Source organism: Hemiscyllium ocellatum, chromosome 2 (assembly GCF_020745735.1).
Source record: "Hemiscyllium ocellatum isolate sHemOce1 chromosome 2, sHemOce1.pat.X.cur, whole genome shotgun sequence".
In the NCBI taxonomy this organism is placed as follows: Eukaryota; Metazoa; Chordata; class Chondrichthyes; order Orectolobiformes; family Hemiscylliidae; genus Hemiscyllium; species Hemiscyllium ocellatum.
The window spans coordinates 148,050,756-148,066,568 of record NC_083402.1 but is presented as its reverse complement, the minus strand read 5'-3'; the positions used below and the strand labels follow the sequence as shown (position 1 = coordinate 148,066,568).

At 44.8% G+C, this 15,813-nt stretch overlaps 1 protein-coding gene across 1 annotated transcript in view; it reads right to left on the bottom strand.

Annotated features, from left to right (window-relative positions):
* The window catches only part of carm1l (coactivator-associated arginine methyltransferase 1, like), a 109,392-nt gene extending 94,102 nt beyond the window's left edge, over positions 1-15,290 (bottom strand). Inside the window, exon 1 of the mRNA XM_060841044.1 lies at positions 14,698-15,290. Coding sequence (XP_060697027.1) covers positions 14,698-14,854 — 157 coding nt within the window. The 5' untranslated portion in view covers positions 14,855-15,290. The remainder of the gene's footprint in view (positions 1-14,697) is intronic.
* Between the last annotated feature and the right edge of the window lie 523 nt (positions 15,291-15,813).

Below are 15,813 nucleotides of genomic sequence, written 5' to 3'. Positions count from 1 at the left end.
TACCAGGAGTGTCATCGTGCAAACTTCAGAAGTTTAACAACTGCTCCTGGACTGAAAGAAGCAGCAATAACTCTGCCTGGAATAAGCTGTGACGGCTCGAGATCAAATGTATCGAGGAATTGAAAGCAATTAGCTACGTTTGGGAGAAGGAGTCAAAGCTACATGAACAATACTTTCTTAACAATCGCTTGATAAATAGCTGCCTTATGCTGCAAGAACTGACTGCCTACAAAAGGGTTAAGGAGTTAACTGCAGGCAAGTTGGTCTTTAAACAGCAAGTCAACGTCAAATGTAACAAGGAACAGGGAAGCTATCTCTGATAAGGCAGCATGCTACAGACTCAATAGCTCCAGAGTAGCATCCCATATGTTGGATAAAAGAAACTAAAGGATTGTCAGTAATGTTATAAACCTGGAAGTTAGAAAACTGTACAAACATTCAACTCCAGAAACCATCAGCAGCAGAACTTCGAAGTACAACACTGCACCAGGACACCTCTAGAGACAGACACTGTTGGTTGGAATCATAACTAAATTCCGCCATTAATTAGGTAATAGCTAAATCGGATTGTGAGGCTTAATTTGCTCACTTGAGGGGTGGGCTACATGCAGTAATGTTTAACTAATTGTTTGAGTATTTGGATGTCTGTAAGATTTCATAGCAAGTGGCCAAACTCAAGGTAGTTTGTCGCAATTCACCCATAACAGGAGACAATGAGTAAGGACTAATTTTTTTGAGAGGGTGGATGTGGGATTTAACGGGCAAGTCAAGTCTGGAGTTGGAAGAAGAAAAACTGCACAAAGATCAGAAGATTTCTGCTCCATTTAACGCCGTAACCATTAATCTCACAATGGAATCATGCTGTCATCAGCTGAATATGCCAGAGTAATATTCATCACGCTGCTACAATCCACAGCGTTACACTCCATCCAGAAAACTGCATCGTGGAAAACAACTGATCCCAAGTTGTGCAGAGTCGCGGCCTGCCACACTGAGGGAGAAACTCCTTCCTGTCAATAATTTTCATGAAAAAGTCAGCCTTAGCAAAATAAAAACCAGTCCATGCAATCTTTAAACAAAAAAATCCAGAGAATTGAAAATTAATGGGCACACAATCCTGTGGGATCTGCTCACTTAAATTCTTGATATGCAGCTTTCTGTGTTGGAGCATACGTTTGCCTTGGCTGATTTCTACAAGACTCAGGCACTGAAAGCTTAACATTAGAAAGTGTTTCAATTCCTGATTCTGGTATCGCTCACCCTAAGGGGATGAACAATTCACAAACGAAAACTGAAGAACTGACATTGGAAGTTGGACTATAGCATATGGCTTGAATCTTCCCATTCAAAGCTGATATTTTAAAAGACTTTATCTGTTTTAAGTCTAGGACTTCACATCATGGTTTTAAAGTCTAGACTGTAGATTTCCTGTCGGGCCTGGAATGTGCCTGCTCTTTCAGTCTGGCAAAACAACTCAAAACAAACACTGACTTGTGAAGGACAGTGCAGTGACTGTAATTAGGTCAGCCAGGTGGGCCTCATAGAAGATGAGTTCCCTGTTTGAGGCTGTTAATCTGGTCCAATCAGAAAAGCCCTGGCTGACTGATATAAACAGGAGATTCAAAGGTCCCTCAGTTTAGGGGACTGACTCTGTGTTGGCTGGGGCTACATTTTATTTTGGGGGCAAAACCTGATTCCTGACCTGGCTGAATTATTTAGCCAGTTTGTTAACTGACATTCCTTTTAGTGAGGGCTGATTGTTAAACTCCTGATGCACAGAATGTGTTTCAGGTGTAACTCAGTTCTCATTAGGGGATTGTTGTTTCACTGGCTGGTTACAGCCTGTTACTCTTTTCTCTTTCTCCTTTGAGAAAAGGGTAATGTTAATTTTATGGTAGGGCTTAGCCCTTGGACTCTAGTTGTCTTTGCCTTTTGTATGTGTCTTTTTATTGGTGATTGGACTGAGCCTTTGTGGGAGACATATATTTTACCAGAGGAGCTGTTCCTGTGGGGAGGCCTAGCCCTGGGACTGGGCCTCTGAAGATTGAATACCTGTGTGTGTGCTGGGAGGTGAGCAGTTGCTGTATCCTGGAGTGTGGGAGAACACCTTTCCTTCAGGATTGGACCAAACCCCTGTGAGTTAACTGCACCTGTATAATGTACTGTTCCTGTGAGTGGGCCTGGCTTTCCAAGGCTGGGCCAGGACTCTATGGAGACTGAACACCTGTGAGGTGTGCATCTGCTGCCTTCAGGAGTGGACTCTGCCCTTGGTTGTGGATTCTGTTTTTTAGTAGTGGACTGTTTCTGACCATGTACATTGTATACTGGAGTGGACTTTTCTTGGCAATGTTTTCTATATCTTGAAAACTCTTGTGTATAGATTTGGACTGGGTACCAGAAAGGATTTTTTTGTGGTAACTAACTATATTGTGGTGGTGGTGCACTGTCTTGTGTCCCTGGGTCTGGCAGGCCTTGTTGTGAGTTGGGAGGCTCATGCATTGCCCTGAGAGCTGGAAGGTGGGTAGGCCATCCTGTGAACCTGAAGGTTGGTAGGCTGTCCTGAAAGTGAGGGTGGGTAGGCCACCCTGATGCCAGTCACCCTGAGAGCCAGATGGTGAGTAGGCTGTTCTGAGCGCTGTCGTCCTGATAAGGGGTAATCGGGACGGGCTGTCCTAGAGGTGGTTGAAAGGTGTCAGAGCAGCTGAGAGCCAGAAGGTGTGTAGGGGCGGCTGAGATCCGCAAGGCTTGTGGGCTACCCGACACGCTGTCGTCCCAGGGAAGGGGACGGGCTGCCCTAGAGGTGGTCGAAAGGTGTGCTATGATAGCCCACTGGCCGGATGGTGCATTGGGGTGGGTGAGAGCCCAATGGTACGCAGGGGCAGACCGAGAGCCAGAAGGTGGGTAGCCATCCTCAGTGCTGTCACCCTGGGTGAGTACTGGGGCGGCTGCCCTAGAGGTGGTTGAAAGGTCTTGGAGTGGACTGAACTGGAAGGTGGGTAGGGGTGAGCTGCCATAGTGGTCGGAAGGTGGGAGGGGTGGGGCTTGCTGGGTCTGTATTGTCTGCACTTCTGTATGTAACCATATTGTCTAATGTACAAATGTCATTGTCTGTCTTGTCATATGTGGAACTGGGATGTGAGGTTTGTCCTTGTTTCCCTGTAAACTGTTTGAACGGTAGGGTTTGGGGCCTGGCTTTGCTGCTGCTCCTCTCCCTTGTAAAATTGCTGTCTCTTGTACAGCTGTAAATGTAACTTTGTAAACTGTTTTTGTAATTTGTTTAATAAAATAAAATATAAACAGGAGATTCAGTGTCCTCAATTTAGGGGATTGACTCTGTTGGCTGGTGCAACAGTCAGTATGTTACTGAGTTTCTGCTTCCCTTTTCTGGAGGGGGTGAAACCTGATTCCTGAACTGGCTGAATTATTTAGTCAGTTTAACTGGTATCCCTTTTAGTGAGGACTGATTAACTCCTGATGCACAGAATGCTTCAGGTGTAGCTCAGTTCTCATTAGGGGGTTGTTGTTTCACTGGCTGGTTACAGCCTGTTACACTTTTGTCCTTTTCTCAAAAAAGTTAAAAATGTTAATTTTATGGTAGGGCTTAGCCCTTGGACTGTAGTATTCTTTTTTGTATGTCTTCATACTTATTGGTGTTTAGACTGAGCCTTTGTGGGAGACATATACATTTTACCAGAGGAGCTGTTCTTGTGGGGAGGCCTAGCCTTGGGACTGGGCCTCTGAAGATTGAACACGTGTGTGTGCACACTGGGAGGTGAGCAGTTGCTGTATCCTGGAGTTTGGTAGAACACCTTCCTTCTGGAGTAGACCAAACCCCTGAGTTAACTGCACCTGTACAATGTACTGTGTTCCTGTGAGTGGGCCTGGTTTTCCAAGGCTGGGCCAGGACTCTATGGAGACTGAACAACTGTGTGCTGTGGGGTGTGCATTTACTGCCCTTGGGAGTGGACGCTATATTTTGAAGACTCTATATTTGGACTGTGGACCAGAAAGGACTTTTTAAAATATATGTAACTGTTTTGTGGTGTTTGGGTCTATCAGCGGCACTGCCTTGTGTCCCTGGGTCTGGCAGGCCTTACTGTGAGCTGGAAGGCTCATGGGTCATCCTGAGAGCCGGAGGGTGGGTAGGCCATCCTGTGAGCCTAAGGTTGGTAGGCTGTCCTGAAAGCTGGATGATAGGTAGGCCACCCTGATGTCAGTCGCCCTGAGAGCCAGATGGTGGGTACGTCGTTCCAAGTGCTGTCGTCCTGATAAGGGTTAATCGGGACAGGCTGTCCTAGAGGTGGTCAGAAGGTGTCAGAGCAGCCGAAAGCCAGAATGCATGTAGGAGTGGGCTGTGATCCATAAGATTTGTGGGCTACCCTGCACACTGCCTTCCCAGGGGACGGGGACGGGCTGTCCAAGAGGTGGTCAGAAGGTGTGCCAGGATAGCCCATTGTCCAGATGGTGCATTGGGAGGGTAAGAGCCCAATGGTACATAGGGGCAGACAGAGCCAGAAGGTGGGTAGCCATCCTCAGCGCTGTCATCCCAGGCGGCTACTGGGGCAGGCTGCTCCAGAGGTGGTCAAAAGGTGTCTGGGTGGACTGAACTGGAAAGTGTGTAGGGGTGGGCTGCCTTGGAGTGGCTGGAAGGTGGGAAGGCCAGGGGCTTGCTGGGTCTGTTGTCTGCACTTTCCTATGTAATGGGACTGTCACATGTACAAATGTCATTGTTGATTTTTCATATTTCAAATTGGGATTTGAGGTTTGTCCTCCTCTCCCAGTAAACTGGTTGAACAGTAGGGTTTGGGGCCTGGCTTTGCTGCTCCTCTCCCTCGTAAAATTGTATACAGCAGTAGGTGTCAACTTTTTTGTAATTGGTTAATAAAATAAAAATGCAGCATCCTCCAACTCTATTTCAATTAGATCCCTTCCCTCCTTTCACTTTTCCTTTCATGCAGACATTGCCCCCATGGGACTCTGCTCATCACTGGTGCCTTGGAGACAAACAAACCATTGCAGATGTTGGAATCCAAGGTAGACAAACAGGAGACTGGAAGAACACAGCAAGCCAGGCAGCATCAGGTGGTGGAGATGGAGAAGTCAATGTTTTGGGTATTAACCCTTCAGGCCTGAGGAAGGATTATACCCAAAATGTTGAGTTCTCCACCACCTGCTGCTGCCTGCCTTGCTGTGTTCTCCCAGCCTCTTGCCTGTCGATGGGTCCTTGGCCACATGGATGTTTTTCCTAGTGTGTAATTATTTAGTTCACACACCTGGTGTTTTTGCTGTTTTGCAGCTGCCTGTGCACACCTACACATGATGGGTGCTGGGGAAAATAAGCATGCCTGCTCTATTGTAATAAAGAAAAACAAAATGGGGGGGGGGGGAGAGAAAAACAGGAGCTTCAATCTCCAGAGATTTAGTTTTTAAAAAAAAACCACAGGACTACCTGTAATAGCACAGTGCCCTTGTACTGAAGCCATGGGTTTAATCCCCATTTCTGATTATCAAGAGCAGGAGGGTCACACACGAGTGAGCCAGGCCTGTGTCAAGGACTCTCCATGTGTAGATAAAGGGCAGATATAATTTCAGAAGTATACCTTAAGTGAATACCATTGTCACTTGAATACAAGCTCAGGAACAGAACTGTCAACTGTTATTGAGTCAGGTAACTCCTTCAAATTAAGTTACTTTAATGTCAGCTTCAGTCTTAACATTTAACTGTACATATTTCAGCAGAAGCTGCAGTTAATTGCTAATCATTTCTGAACTTAGTTGGGAACAACAGACTGAATTCTGAACCTTTCACTTGTAGAAATAGCACAAACCTTTACAGTCCTATTCCTATCATCATGATAGTTATCTGCATTTTGTTAAAATCAACTCAACAGACAACTGGAGGCACAGTGCAGGGCCAGATATTAAAATTTAGATGTTTTAGGTCTAAGAGCTTTTCTGATGCACTGGTAGTGTCCCTATGTCTAAGCTAGGTGACCCAGGTCAAGTCTCACATGCTCATGAGGTGTGTCATAACTCACCTGAGCAGACTGATTAGAAAATAAACCAGGGGGAAAGTTACTACAGACACTGGAGCCTGTCCTGAAAACACCAAATACTGAAGATCAGAAAGCATCCATAGAGAGCTAAATTTTCCAGTCTAGATAATTCTTCATCAGAGCTGTGGTGGAGGGGACACTATTTATGCTACAGTGGGGGATGGGGTCTTGTGGGTGAAGGGTGTTTGGGGGGGGGGGGGGGGTGTGAGAATGGCAGAACAATGGTACATCTCCTGCCAGATGTGAAAAGACAGACAGTTCCCCCCCCCACCCCTCTCTCCACATCTTCCCATGTAACCACCAAAAGTGCATCATCTGCTCCTCCCAGCCACTACCCAACGTCCGAAATGGTCTTCCCAGGTGAAGCAGCATATCACCTGCACCTCCTCCAGCCTTGTGTATTGTATTCACTGCACCCAATGTCAACTACTCTGGAGACACCAAACTCAGACTGGGTGACCACTTTGCAGAATACCTCCAGTCTGTACACAGGCATGACCCTGACCTTCCTGGAACCGGTCATTTTAACACCGTATCCTGCTCTCGTTCAGACATCTGTCCAGTACAAGCTGCAGTGTTCCGATGACTCCCAGTACAAACTGGAGGAACAACATCTCATCTTCAGACTGGGCACTTTACAGCCTTCTGGGTGTAATATTGAGTTCAACAGCTTCAAATTATGAACTAACTCCCATCTTTTCCCTTTCATTTAGCTTGTTACATTCTGTTTTTATGTCCTCTCTCCCCTCCCCCACCCCGTGCAACTGTCTACCATTCTCACATTCTGATGACTTCATCTGAACCATCAACATCTTTTCTCCCCCAGCATCACCCCACCACTGCAGCATAAATGCTGTCCCCTCTACACTTCATGACAGCTCTGATGAAGAGACATCTAGACTCAAAACATGAGCTTGCTCTCTCTCCACCGATCCTGCCTGACCTGCTGTGATCTCCAGTGTTGGTTGTTTCCAGAAAATAAACAATGTTTTCATCATGGCATCTCCCTGTTTGGAGAATGGTTGTTATCTTGTGAAAGCAGGGTTCAGTTCCCCGGTCAGGAGTGGCTGATCGCTGTGATGGGTTCTGTGTAAATAACAAGGTTTTAGGCTAAAGGCCATGACTGCATGATGGCAGAGACTAAGAGATAACATGCATTGTTGATATTTTCTTATTAAACACCTCGGGAGTAGGTGGGACTTGAACCTTATTGTTAGTTGAGTGAAGCCTGGACAAGCATCTCTACAATAACAACCTTGGTCATTCCCACTTCTGCTTCTCCACTTCCAGAAATCCCAACTAGTCTAATTCCCAGTCTATCAGTCAGGTGGTTCATGTATTTGTTTGACCAATCGCTTGCTGGTGGCAATTTGACCAATCGCAGCAATGTGGTGCTGGTGGGATCTACCCCAGTGCAGCCCTGAGTGATAAGGCCACCTGACTTCAAGTTCTCTTTTGGGTTTGAGCACATGATGAGTGGTACAATGCAGAAACAGACCTTTTGGTGCAACTTGGCCATGCGACCAGATATCCTAACCTAATCTAGTCACATTTGCAAACAGTTGGCCCATATCCCGCTAAACCCTTCCTATTCATGTCCCCCAGATACCTTTTAAATGTTGTCATTGTACCAGTCTCCACCAGTTCCTCTGGCAGGTCATCCCCTACACATACCACCCTCTGTGTGAAAATGTTGCCACTTAAGTCCATTTTAAATCTTCCCCCTCCCACCCTAAACCTATGCCCTCTAGTTTTGGATTCTCCCACTCTGGGGAAAAAGATCTTGGCTACTTACCCTATCCATGTCCCTCAAACCTCTATAAGGTCCCCTCTCAGCCTCCGATGCTCCAGGGAAAACAGCCCCAGCCTGTTCAGCTCCACCCCATTACTCAAACCCTCCAAACCTGGCAACATCCTAGCAAATCTTTTTAGAATCCTTTCAAGTTTCACAACATTCTTCTGATAGCAGTACATAGTCCAGGTTGATTAAGGAACCAATCCCATTAAGCCATTAGGTGATGATCAATGTGTTCTCCAAAGTAACCATCTTCCTTCAATCAACATCACCAAAACTAATTTGGCTGTTGGTCCATTGCATGTGATAAAATGTCCTGCTACATTTGTCTATATATCAGGGGTGACCTCACTTGAAATTAATCCACTCCATTTTAATGTGAGTATTTCGATGTAAATCTTTAATACACACATTAACTCCAGTTTTGTTCACACCTTGGCCATTGGAACTTAAGAGTCAAGCTTCTATTGTACCAAGTTTAGTATATTGACGGATTTTTGTAATGTGCAAAAGCAAATTATAATATAATCTGGATGGGCTCTGGGTAAGTGTAGATTGTACATTTTCCAGAGATAAAACTGCTGCCAAAAATCTCACCCCAGCATGGAAGGTATATGATTATCAGGAGTGATTACGCACCTTCTGTTCAATAAAACATCATTTGATTCCATTCAGCCTTGGGCAAAATTCTGCAGATCAAATAAAACAAGCCCAGCATTCCTGAACAATTGTGAAATGTAGTTCCAAAACAGTTGGAGTCAGATTTGTCTCAGCTCACTTCATTGGAAAAAAAAGCCAGCGTACAGCCTTGCTTTATTTTGAATTGTTTTCAATTCTCCCCTATGGATCTCACAATACATTATCTCTTCAAACCAACATAACTTATAGCAAGTGACTGAATTTGGCCTTCACAAATTCACACATTTCCAGCACATTATCTATTTGACCTTGTGAAGTCTTGCTGTTAGGAAATGTTCATTATCAATTGAACAAGTTGGTGGTCTATGTAGCAGGTACTTTCTTGCCTGGATTAAGTGATACAGATGTCACTTAGATCTTTCACTCCAATAATTATATGATTTCAGAGCTGCCAACGCTCGGTCCAGGACAGCTCCACGTAGTGTCTTTATTTGTCCTTAAGTTGAAAGAGTGTGTTTGCTGTGAGACTGGGCTGAACACAGGCACTGTCTGCATTGGAAACCATGGGCTGGGGAGAAAGCCTACAGTTCCACTCCTGATTTCAGTCATGGGTAACCCTTGCAACAAATCATTCTAAAGGAGAATTTTCTTTCTTGTTTTGGAGTGACAGTGTTATCAAGATCAGAATAGAATCTTTCCTACATTTTTTCAAACACACTTTGTATGGAACCTTGATGCCACGGGTAGTCCTAACAGAAGCAAGGTGCTTCCAACATTGTCACCCATGAAATGCACAATGTTTCTCTGTAACATCAATATCATAATCAATGGAGAAGTGACATAATATCACCGCCACATTAGATAACGCCTACATCGCTCTGTGGTGTCTTTCTTGAAGAAAGCAAGGACTGCAGATGCTGAAGATCAGAGTTGAAAAGGGTGGTGCTGGAAAAGCACAGCCGGTCAGGCAGCATCCGAGGAGCAGGAGCCCTTCATCAGGAATGGGGGGCGTGGGGGGGGGGATGTCAAGCGGGCTGAGAGATAAATGGGAGGGGGTGGGGCTGAGGGGGGAGGGTAGCTGGAAATGTCATAGGAAGATGGAGGTGATAGGTCGGAGAGGAGGGTGGAGCAGTTCGGTGGGAAGGAAGATGGACAGGTCAAGAGGGCAGTGCCGAGTTGGAATGTTGGACCTGGAATAAGGTGGGGGGAGGGAACATGAGGAGACTGCTGAAATCCACATTCATCCTGCTTGGTTGGAGGGTCCCAAGGTGAAAGATGAAGGGTTCTTCCTCCAGGCATCTAGTGACTAGAGTTTGGTGGTGGAGGAGGGTCTTCTTGACCACAGCACATTCTATTGTAGTTCAGGAAGAGGCACAGATGATTTACATAATGATGACTAGATGAATCTTCTTGTGATGATTGGAGGACAAATACCAATCAGGAAACAAGGGACAACTCCATCGTTCTTCTCAAAATTCTTGACTGCAGCTCTACTCCTGGATTGTGGGTCTCTGTGACAGGACTTCATGTGGCTGAACAGGCTATGACCAGATCCATGGATCCTTGGTAACATGGGCCAAGATGTTAAATAGTGTCACAGGATCTTTTACGTTCACCTCAGAAGGAACACCTGACCTTGATTTAACATCTCATTCTGGAAGACAGAACCTCTGACAGTGGAACACTCCTTCAGTGGTGCCTGAAGGGGGCAGCTGAGATTTTGTGCAAAATTTCTGGAAAGAAACTTGAACTCAGAAATGGTTTGGAGACGCCGGTGTTGGACTGGGGTGTACAAAGTTAAAAATCACACAACACCAGGGTATAGTCCAACAGGTTTAATTGGAAGCACACTAGCTTTTGGAGTGACGCTCCTTCATCAGGTGATAGTGGAGGACACAGTTGTAAGACAGAATTTATAGCAAAAGTTTGCATTATCTTGTAACTGAAATTATACATAACAAACAATCAAGGTATTTTTCAAAGTCTCTCATCTGTTAGAATGACCATGTTAGTTTCACTTCTTTCATGTGTAAATCACAAAACCTCTTTTTAAAAAGTTGCATTCTCAGGTTAGCTGTTAACAATGGTTATAGCTAGACAACATGTTTAACATTTTGTCCAATTATCACCATTGCTAACAGCTAAACTGAGAATGCAACTTTTTTAAAAAGGGTTTTGTGATTTGTGATTTATACATGAAAGAAGTGAAACTATCACTGTATTCTAACAGATGGAAGACTTAACAGACAATCAATTTTTCAATGCATAATTTCAGTTACAACACCGGCATCTCCACACCATGTGTATGTGTGTGACTGTAACGGGGTCTAGGTCTGTGAGACACACTCCCACACTCACACATGCACCATCTCACAGACTTAGACCACTTTACACTCATACACACACATATACACTCTCTCTCACAGACATTCACAACGCCCCCACCCCAGACACACACACACACACCCTGTCACAGACTCTGACCACTTTACTCTCATACACACACACATATACACTCTCTCTCACAGACAGACAGACAGACAGACGCACACACACGTATGCACACACACAATTCCATACTCACACATGCACCCTCTCACAGACCTAGACCCGTTTACACACTCTCACACACATTCCTACTTCTCCATTTATCACCCCTTCTCCCCCACACTCACTCCTCCATTTTGAATTTTCAAGTCTGCGCTGATTATACTTTGACTGATATTGTTATTTAAATAAATGACACAGAAACTATTAGGCACCATTTCATGGAAAAGACCCCAACATTTGTTGCCCCAGTTCCCCATGCATGGCTGCAAAACAAGCCTAAATATTTACTCTCACCCACATGGTGTTGGCATAACCTATAAACAGAGAATATGCTAACGTACAAGTACTGTTTGGACAGAGATTTATGTGAGATGAATGATGATGAAAGATCAGCAATATGAAAACTGTCAAAACACCTCTGAATTTTAATTATGCCGACATGTTCCAAATTTTGTGGAAGTAAAATCAACTGCTGGTTAAATAATTATGAACATACACTCTCATGTTACGGAGAAAGAGAGGACTGCAGATGCTGGATATCAGAGTCAAAAAGTGTGGTGCTGGAAAAGCACAGCAGTCAGGCAGCATCCGAGGAGGAGAGTTGACATTTGATGAGCTAATGCCCGAAACACTAACTCTCATACAGTCATAGAGTCATAGAGATGTACAGCACGGAAACAGACCCTTTGGATAAACTCATCCATTCCAAACAGATATCCTAATCCAATCTAGTCCCACCGGCACTTGGCCCATATCACTCCAAACCTTTCCTATTCATCTATCCATCCAGATTCCTTTTAAATGCTGCAATTGTACCAGCCTCCACCACTTCCTCTGGCAGTTCATTCTGAACATGTACCACTCTCTGCGTGAAAAAGTTGCCCAGTAAGACCCCTCTCACCCTAAACCTATGGCCTCTAATATTAGACTGCCCTATCCTGGGGAGAAAACCTTGTCTATTTACCTTGTCCATGTCCCTCATGATTTTATAAACCTCTCTAAGTCATAGAATCTACAGTGTGGAGACAGGCCATTTGACCCAACAAGTCCACACCAACCCTCCAAAGAGTATCTCACCTAGATCCATTCCCCTACACCAATAACTCTACATCTACCCCTGATAAATGCATCTAACCTACACATTCCTGAATCCTACGGGCATTTAGCATGGACCTTGCACCTAACCTGCACATCTTTGGACTGTGGGAGGAAACTGGACCATCGGAGAAAATCCTCGAGTAAAAAATGAGGTCTGCAGATGCTGGAGATCACAGCTGAAAATGTGTTGCTGGTCAAAGCACAGCAGGCCAGGCAGCATCTCAGGAATAGGGAATTCGACGTTTCGAGCATAAGCCCTTCATCAGGAATGAAGGGCTTATGCTCGAAACGTCGAATTCCCTATTCCTGAGATGCTGCCTGGCCTGCTGTGCTTTGACCAGCAACACATTTTCAGCATCGGAGGAAATCCACACAGACAGGGGGAGAATGTGCAAACTCCACACAGACAGTCGTCTGAGGCTGGAATTGAAGCCGGGTCTCTGGTGCTGTGAGGCAGCACTGAGCCACTATGCCACCCCATGTAAGGTCACCCCTCAGTCTCCAACGCTCCAGGGAAAACAGCCCCAGCCTATTCAGTCTCTCCCTATAGCTCAAATCCTCCAACTCTGGCAACATTTTTGTAAATCTTTTCTGAGCCCTTTCAAGTTTCACAACATCCTTCTGATAGTAGGGAGACCAGAATTGCACACAATATTCCAACAGTGGCCTAACCAATGTCCTGTACAGCCGCAACATGAGCACCTAATTCCTAAACTCAACAAAAATAAAGGAAAGCATACCTAACACCTTCTTCACTATCCTATCTATCTGTGACTCCACTTTCAAGGAAATATGAACCTGCACTCCAAGGTCTCTTTGTTCAACAACACTCCCCACGATCTTACCATGAAGTGTATAAGTCCTGCCTTGACTTGCCTTTCCAAAATGCAAAACCTCACATTTATCCAAATTAAATTCCATCTGCCACGCCTCAGCCCATTGGCCCATCTAATCAAGATCCTGTTGTACTGTGAGATAACTGTCTTCGCTGTCCACTAAATTCAAAGAAAAGATAAATTCAGGACCAAAACCACATGAAGTTATTCTTCACAAAGAGTGATCAAAACTTGGAATACAGTTCCACACAGTGGCAGAGCAAAAACCCAGACATTATTTAACAAATAATGTAAAAGTTAGGGAAAGAGGTTGTAATATATTTCGGAAATACAGGCATATGTGGCTGTCCTCATCTTTAATTATCAAAAAATGTTGAGAGTATTTTTTAAATCTCCTGATTCCTCCCAAGAAGCTATGAAGGCAGCAATTACACTGACACTTCAGGTGAATATTTACCATTAATCTTCTCAGTCCATCTCAGTTTCAATTCATCATGGTACTTTCATTGATCTCTTTCCACATACATTTTTATCTTTAAAGTTATTCTAAATCGTACCTTAACAAAAACAACAAACAAGATAACTCTGGCAGTCTGTTGTTTTGCAATCTGGACAGACTTTTCCCTGCACTAAACCAAACTGCCATGTGTCTGGAGTCACATATGAACCAGAGTGGGTAAGGGGTAAGGGGTTTGGCGTGGGGGTTCTTCCCCAAAAGGGACAAAAGTGGATCGTTTCTTTCATTTTACAACAATCCAGCAGTTTTGCGGCCATCCTGATGTATGTAATTAACTGAACAAACCCCTCATAATGCCAAAATGGGATATGACATGATACCTCCAGATTATTAATCCAATGACACCACTGTTTTACCACAAAGTCACCTATTGGATGAATGGGGCTCCTCTCCGATTACTGCGAGACAGCTGGTGTTGCTTTAACCTGAGGGGTCACCACACCTCAGGTTAAGTTGAGAGGTTGGGAAGGAGAATAACCACAGCCAGTGGTGGAGATTGAGCCCACGCTGTTGGCATCATTTCACTTTGCAAACCAGTCATCCGAGCTAACTGTGCACCTACCACATCAATATAAATCATCCTGGTAACAAAAATCAAATTGAAATAACAGGGGTCTTCAGTTAGTCATATCGATACACGGTTATCAGGAAATCAACCCCTGTTTTACAATTGTAAAAATAGAAGCACAGAAAATCAACTGGTCAATGTTAAAAAGTACTTTTAAACAAAATACCCCCATCTATGCTTTAAAAGTTGTACTATTACCCTTCCTTCCATAACCAGCTGAGCTAACCAATCCCCAGATGTTACCATTCACATGATTATATACCTTGGTCAGGGTCCATTCAGATTCCTGTCTGAAGTTAAATTCTGTTGAATAACGCAGGCCGAATTAGTACCATTGGGATTAACTTCAGCCTGAATACAATCCACTGAATACTTTGTCAACTTCTGAGGAAGCGTCTTGGATTCGAAATATTAGCTCTCTCTCTATAGATTTTGTCAGACCTGCTGACATGGTCGGAGTGATTTTGATAAATAGCATTGGAGTGGGGAGTGTTGTATATTTAAGGCAGTGTGTGGGGGAGGATGAGCCCAGACTGGTTTGTATTTGCAGTAACCCCCCCATCCCTCCGGCCCTGCCACTCAAACTGAACCGAGCCCAAGGCCAGGACAACTGGAGGGAAAAAAAAGACAAAACTTACGGTCAATCAAACGCAAAGACGCTTCTTCCTCTTGCACTTTCACTTCGAGTTTAAGGGGCCGCTGACTCTCCGGGGAGTGGGTGAACTGGAAGCCTCCTTGCTGATCCTCGTTAACAAAAACCAGGGACACACTGTGTTCCTGCACCGAGCAAGCCATGGACAGAACAGACCGAGAACTAACACAAAGAGCCTTCGCTACTAACTGCCAGCGAAAGCGATTGAGAGCAGGGGGGCGATGGAAATCAGAGCTGTGTACCGACCCGAAGCTGTAGAAACCTGGACATCTCCTGTCCCCTGCTGGTGCATCCTGAACCAGCAAGAACCATCCCTGACTCACTGGCACAGCTAAGGGGCTATTCCCCAATCAACATTGTATCTACACTGCCAGACCTACAAAAGACACAGGTTTTGTTTTAGTTTAAAAGAGAACGACATCAAATTAAATATATATTTTTTAACCCTTACAAGTAATAGATCGGGGAAATGGATTTGTCATTTGTAGAATAAAACTAAGAAGGGGTAGCTCAGTGATTAGCGCTGCTGCCTCACAGCACCAAGGACCCAGGTTTGACTCCACCCTCCGGCGACTGTCTGTCTGGAGTTTGCACATTCTCCCCGTGTCTGCATGGGGTTCCTCCCACAATCCAAAGCTGTACAAAGCTCAAAATCACACAACATCAGGTTATAGTCCAACAGGTTTATTTAGAAACACTAGCTTTCAAAGTGCTGCTCCTTCATAGGGTGGTTGTGTGCAGGTTAGGTGGACTGGCCATGCTAAATTGCCCCGGAGTGTTCAGGGATGTGCAGGCTAGGTGGGTGAGCCATGGGAAATGTGAGGATATGGCAGGGGAGTGTGACTAGGTGGGATGGTCTTCAGAGAGTTGGTGATCATTCGATGGGCCAAATGACCCTGCTGTAGGGATTCTGGACATCAGCAGTTAAGAGTGCATTGAAAAGTACTGGGGCATGGCTGTAGGTTTTGCTCACTGAGCTGAAAGGTTCATTTCCAGACGTTTCGTTATCTTACTAGGTAATATCTTCAGTGGACCTCAGGCGAAGCAATGCTAAAAATTCCTGCTTTCTATTTATATGTTTGGGTTTCTTTGGGTCGGTGAT